The sequence below is a fragment of the Oryzias melastigma genome, linkage group LG14, assembly GCF_002922805.2.
Source record: "Oryzias melastigma strain HK-1 linkage group LG14, ASM292280v2, whole genome shotgun sequence".
NCBI classification, from domain to species: Eukaryota; Metazoa; Chordata; class Actinopteri; order Beloniformes; family Adrianichthyidae; genus Oryzias; species Oryzias melastigma.
This window is the reverse complement of record NC_050525.1, coordinates 2,247,708-2,254,175: the sequence shown is the minus strand read 5'-3', so window position 1 is coordinate 2,254,175 and position 6,468 is coordinate 2,247,708. Positions and strand designations below refer to the sequence as shown.

Genomic DNA, 6,468 nt, shown 5'->3' with positions numbered 1-6,468 from the left:
TTTACCCACACTGGCTTGGGTGGGCGCCCAGTTGGGATGTTGTTTGCTTTGTGGATGAAACACAGACATGCTGTTGAGGTCGGCTTTAGGATGAAATGGGCGGCACCCACGTGGACCAAAAGGCGGTGCTTCAGAGATCGAGGTGTCTTACTTGCAGGTAAGAAGAGAGTTTGCAAAAATAACTCATGTTATAAATAATGTGTTCTTTAGTGTGCTCAATGTAATATATGATCGTATATATTGATATAGTTTTCTCTGAAAGGATTAGAATAGCATGATTTAGGCCCTTTAAGTATTTGGTTTGTGTTGGATATTTATGGTGAAAAGATATTGACAGAGAATAAAAATCTCCTATTCATTACTCCACCTTTTTAAATAGTAATTTTAAGGAAGGATTGTAATATTATTTGTTACCTAAAATATAAATGCTGTGATCTTAAAAGCCTGGGAACACTAAGTATTTTTTTTAGTTGTTCTAAATACTTTTCTTTGACAGATAAGTACTACAAGTGTATCCCTCCAACCAAGTACACCATCATTTTCTAAGCTCTGAATGTGAAAACAAACATCTGCCAGATACTGGCCAGCACTGCTGTCTGCTACATGTATGTTGTACAGCCTTCATCCAACAGTGTTTTTCTTGTTTTCTGAGCTCGCATGGTTAATTAACACCTAGGATGCAGGGATCTCCTCTGTTTAAACTCATGCCTGTCTAGTGTGAGTACATCCCACAACAGCATCAATTATTTGGGTTCTACATGACTCTGAGATTATTTATACATGTGTTTTAGTGCTGTTCTATCAATCTAAACAAACCCCCTCCCTTTTTTTCCCTCCCTCGCCGTGCTGGAGGGGCTCTCGCTGTCAATCTTCCAACCCACTCTTCACCATTTTACAATCCATGTGCATGCTCAGGCGGAGCTTTTTAACACAAAGATGTGCAGCATAACAATTTTACGGCTGTCAACCCCAGTTTGTCACCCTCCAGGAGAGGAAGTAGTAAATATGAATAATGACAAAAGCATTATAAAAAGCTGTTGGATAATAGATTATTTGACAGATTCTCTGCTTCTCAGCCCACAACCACTTCAATCCTAATCAAGTGTTTCCATATTATTTGCTACATTGATAATAAGATAGAATTGAATTACATATTCCTTGATTGTAATGCTTCTCTGTTTGTATTTTGAAACATAAAATCCATCCATCTTCTTGGCCGCTTCTTCCCTTTCGGGGTTGCGGGGTGCCGGAGCCTAACCCGGCTGCTGATGGGTGAGGGCGGGGTACACCCTGGACAGTTTGCCAGTCTGTCGCAGGGCCTCAATCACACACATTCACTCTCACATTCATACCTAGGGGCCATTTAGAGACACCAATTAACCTATGAACATAAAATCCAAATGTAGTAACGTGCGGGAATAAGGGACAGGGTCGTTCTTGATCTTCAAGTTGAACTTTATTAGCAACACTCCGGCTCACACCGTGTACAACTCCCGGCAGCTCCAAGCCTCTCCAAACGCCCCTCTAGCTGAGGCTCCCCCCTAGTGGCTTCAACGGTAATAGCTTCTGTGGCAATACCACATCTCTCCCCCCTTAGACTAAAAAAAAAACACCTCCTAAGGATGCCACTTAAAACTTATTTGAACCAGGCAAAATCATACATAAACACTGTACAGAATGCAGTTACAGTAACATTGCTTCTCTTTTTTTTTTTTTTTTTTTTTTTTAATACACACAAAAAAAGGAAATAAATACAAATTCACATTACATAATCTTTCATATATTCTGGCCACCCTATCTTTCAAGTCAGGATGTACAAAATCCAGAAGACACCTCAACTTCCTGTCCATCATCAGCTCTGCTGGAGACCTACCCGTAGTTGTTTGAGGGGTTATGCGATAAGAAAACAGAGCCCTGTTTACTTTGGTCTCCAACGTCTCACCTTTGCTTTTCTTCATGAGTTCTTTAAATGTCTGCACTGCTCTTTCAGCCAACCCATTGGATGAAGGGTGATAAGGTGCTGCTGTCACATGAGTGATGCCATTGCGAGTAACAAACTCTTGGAACCGTTCACTCACAAAACATTGAGCATTGTCTGATACGATCATCTCAGGAATACCGTGAGTACTGAAACTGCTTCTCAAACTCTCCACTGTAGCTGCCGCGGTAGCTGATGCCACAGGATATACATCTAACCACTTGGAATGCGCATCCACAACGATCAAAAACATTTTTCCCATGAATGGACCCGCATAATCAATGTGAAGTCTCCTCCAGGGTTTATCAGGCCACTCCCAAAGATGGAGTGGTGCATGTTCCGGTGCCTTCCTTTGTTCCTGACACACCGTGCAAGTTTTGACTTTTTTTTAGATATCCAAGTCCATGTGTGGCCACCATACGTAACTCCTAGCCAATGCTTTCATTCGGCTCATCCCAGGATGAGCCTGATGTAGCTGCTCTAACATGTACGGTTGCGCCCTCGCAGGTATTACAGTTCTTGCTCCCCACAAAACACAACCGTCTTGCACACTCAACTCCTCTTTTCGAACTTCAAAGGGTTTTAACTCACTGTTTTTGTGGTTGGGCCATCCCCTCTGAATGTATTCTCTTACTTTAGCAAGGGTTGGATCTTTGTTTGTCCACTTTTTGATCTGGTTTGACATTAATAACGGCCCCTGCACTTCCTCCATCATCATCAATACATGTTCTTCGGGTGTCCCATTCTCTGATTCTTCTGATATGGGGAGACGACTCAACCCATCTGCATTTGCATTTTTCTTTCCTTCTCTGTACAATATGACATATTCATATGCCCTCAGCAGAACTGCCCATCTCATTATCCTCTGTGAGGCCATCTGAGGCACCGCTTTCATCTCATTGAACAGGCTGATTAATGGCTTATGATCTGTGCAAATCACAAACTTCCTCCCGTACAGGTACTTGTGGAAATACTGTATTCCGAAAATCACAGCTAACCCTTCCTTGTCCAGCTGAGAGTAATTTCTTTCAGCTGCAACCCAATAGGTTTTTCCTGCCCATCAGGCATGCGATGAGCTAATACTGCCCCCACTCCGTATGTAGATGCATCACAAGACAGGATCAGCTCTTTCCTTTCATCATAATGCACCAAAACGCGATCTGACTGCAGCAATTCTTTGGACAGCTTGAACACTCGTTCTTGGTCTGGACCCCACACCCACTTTTCTTCTTTCCTGAGCAGCTTATGTAGAGGTGCCAACAGAGTAGACAGATTTGGTAAGAACCGATTGTAAAAATTTAGCAATCCCAAGTAAGCTTTTAGCTCTGTCACTGACGTGGGTGAAGGAGCTTCTTGAACTGCTTTCACTTTAGCTGGGAGAGGATGAAGCCCTGTTTTATCTACTTTGTGTCCCAGAAAAATGACTTCCTTCTCCAAGAACTGACACTTGCTCCTTTTTAAACGCAGACCTGACTCATTAAGTCTTTGGAGCACTTGATCCAAAATCTGAATGTGTTCCTCTTCACTTTTACCTGTCAAAATAATATCATCCAGATATACGGCTACATTTGGAATGCCCTGTAACACACTCTCCATGGTCCTCTGAAAAATGGCAGGACTTGAGCTCACTCCAAAAGGAAGCCTTGTATAAGTGAACAAACCTTTGTGTGTGTTCACTGTAACATACTTCCTTGCCTCCTCATCTAACACGATCTGCTGATATGCATGACTCATGTCTAACTTGGTGTATGTTTCTCCTCCTGACAGGCATGCAATCATGTCCTCCATCCTAGGAATCGGATACTGTTCTAATGCGGATACTTTGTTCACTGTTAACTTATAGTCTCCGCAAATCCTCACAGTACCATCCGGCTTTAAAATAGGGACGATAGGTGCAGCCCAATCAGAAAATTTCACTGGCTCAATTATCTTCTCCTTTAAAAGCCTATCTATTTCTTGTTCCACTTTGTGTCACATAGCAAATGGAACTGATCGTGGTTTGTAGAACTGAGGGGTTGCCTCCTTTTTCACATATATTTTTGCTGAAACCCCTTTCAACTTCCTGAGCTCCTCTTTAAAAACTGTTTAATGTTTTACCAACACTTCCTGGAGTGCCTCCTCCCCCTCCTGCACTCTGTTCACCTTTTCCCAGTTTATCTTGAGAGCTTTAATCCAGCCCCGGCCCAACAGACTAGCCCCTGAGCCTTTGACCACCACCACAGCCAGATTCTGCACGCTGCCTCCATGTTGCACCTTCACCTTGGCAGCCCCTAACACTGGCACTGCATGGCCCCCGTAGGTTTTTAACTTCAGATCACACGTCAACAACTTTGGTCTCTTATTGTAGCGAAACAAACCATCAAAGGATTTTTTTGACATTATGGTGTAACCACAGCCTGTGTCTACTTCATAGGTTACCACCTTCCCATTCACGACCAACTGCTTCCTTATAGGATCTTCCTTTGGAATGCAAATCTCATCTCTCATGTTGTACATTGTTTTTACACTTTCCGTCACATGAAACATGTCATCCCCATCACTGTCACTCTGAATGCTCTCATCTTGCATAAAATGTGTCTGTTTAGTTTGTCTCACAGTCCCACCTTTGAACTGCTTGTTTTTCTCTCTGTCACCCGGTCTCATCTTACAGACCCTTCTGATGTGTCCCATCTTACCACAGTTGTGACATTTCTCTGAGGCAAATCTGCAGTCATTCGCTAGATGATAAGTCCCACCGCATCTGAAGCACTTTTGTGAGTCCCCTGGTGGTCCCCGCTGACTGCTGCTCACAGCCAACACCGGAGCTGCTGTGATCCCCGCTGCTCCGCAGATCCTCCATGTCGCGGCTAGCAGCCTCCATGGCCACAGCCATCTTGAAAGCCCTATCGAAAGTCAATCCATCTTCTGACAGTAGTTTCCGCTGAATTCTGTCTTCATTGATGCCGCAGACCAGCCGATCCCTTAACATCACGGTCAAAGTGTTTCCAAAATTACAGTCCTGCGCCAGCTTCCTCAGTTCAGCCACGTAATCCACCACACTTTCGTCGTGCTTCCTGTTCCTCGTATTAAATTTCCACCTCTGCGTTATCTCACTCGGTTTGGGGTGAAAATGGTCCTTCAACAGGTTCACTAACTCCTGGTAGGATCGCTCTCCAGGCTTCACCGGGCTGAGCAGGTTCCTCATCAGCGCGTAGGTCTGCGCGCCAACGCTGCTCAGCAACACCGCTCGCTTTTTATCTGCGTCATTAATCCCATTTGCAACAAAAAAATGGTCCAGAATTTCACAGTACTCTTCCCATGACTGCTCCTTGCTGTCATATTGGACCAACGAGCCCACTGTGGCCGCCATCGTCATCCGGTGTCCTTGCCGTCTTCTCTGCTAGCTTGATAGCCACGTGTTTCACAGCCGCTCCGCTGCCGCCGTAGCAGCTATCTCCCCGTGCACACGTCGACTCACTGTTTGGTTTACTTTTATCCTCGTCGCCATATGTAGTAACGTGCGGGAATAAGGGACAGGGTCGTTCTTGATCTTCAAGTTGAACTTTATTAGAAACACTCTCCGGCTCACACCGTGTACAACTCCCGGCAGCTCCAAGCCTCTCCAAACGCCCCTCTAGCTGAGGCTGCCCCCTAGTGGCTTCAACGGTAATAGCTTCTGTGGCAATACCACACCAAACGTGACATATTTTGTTACAAAGTAGTGAGAAGCAATTTCCCATCACAAACAAGTTTACTTTGCTGACGTTTTCATGACTTTCTGTGAAAAGGAATCCTTTGATTTTGGAGGAGTTATTTTTTTTCTTATTTTTTACATATGTTTTATATTCTATATGTATGCTGTATGTTTTTGCAGGGAAGGAATCATAAAGTTAACATTAGTATAATTTCCCCTCAGACTGCTGCATTTCTTTAACCATCCGGTGCTCTGGAATTAAAACACTTTAAAGGGTGTTTTCAGCAAACTCTCCTCCAAACAGGCAAAACATGCAGGAGATTGGGGCTGAAGACCAAAGAAAATGGTAACTGCTCCATCCACAACGGGGACAAAGTCACTGGTAAGTCATCACCGAAGCCAAGTTGGTCCTTTGTCTAATTATAATCCAATGGAATCCGATTTTTTTTGTAAATTAATTATAAAATTATCCGGTTGCAACAGAAAAAATGAAGTAAAATATCCAAATATGCTTTAGCTTGGAAATCTACATGTTTTTTTCTGGGAATGTCTTAAATAAAAACCACACATTACTGTGAAATCTTTAATATTTATCTAAATATAGGGACTATATTTGGGTCACACTTCAGCCATCCTCCTCCACCTTCAATCACCAGAGGGAGCCATTGCCTAAGTTTTGACACTCTCTCAAGACCCCTCCTCACTGCATCTCCCATCACCCTTTGCCCTCTGCTCCAATGGTTCACCAGCTGTTCCACATCAGGTAATCATCACAATCATTTAGTTTGGCACCAACCAGAACTCTATACAAAGTCTT

At 43.6% G+C, this 6,468-nt stretch overlaps 1 protein-coding gene and 1 pseudogene across 1 annotated transcript; both read right to left on the bottom strand.

The window, feature by feature from the left end:
• Positions 1-1,064: 1,064 nt before the first annotated feature.
• Positions 1,065-4,673, bottom strand: LOC112142504 (annotated as a pseudogene).
• A 15-nt stretch (positions 4,674-4,688) lies between these two features.
• LOC118597883 lies at positions 4,689-5,503 on the bottom strand. The gene has a single exon (XM_036215312.1). It carries the CDS (start codon positions 5,331-5,333, stop codon positions 4,689-4,691), a length of 645 nt encoding a protein of 214 aa, XP_036071205.1. The 5' UTR covers positions 5,334-5,503.
• Between the last annotated feature and the right edge of the window lie 965 nt (positions 5,504-6,468).

Excerpts from the sequence above, each read along its gene's own strand:
- LOC118597883 (XM_036215312.1), bottom strand. The coding sequence starts at position 5,333 with ATGACGATGGCGGCCACAGTGGGCTCGTTGGTCCAATATGACAGCAAG.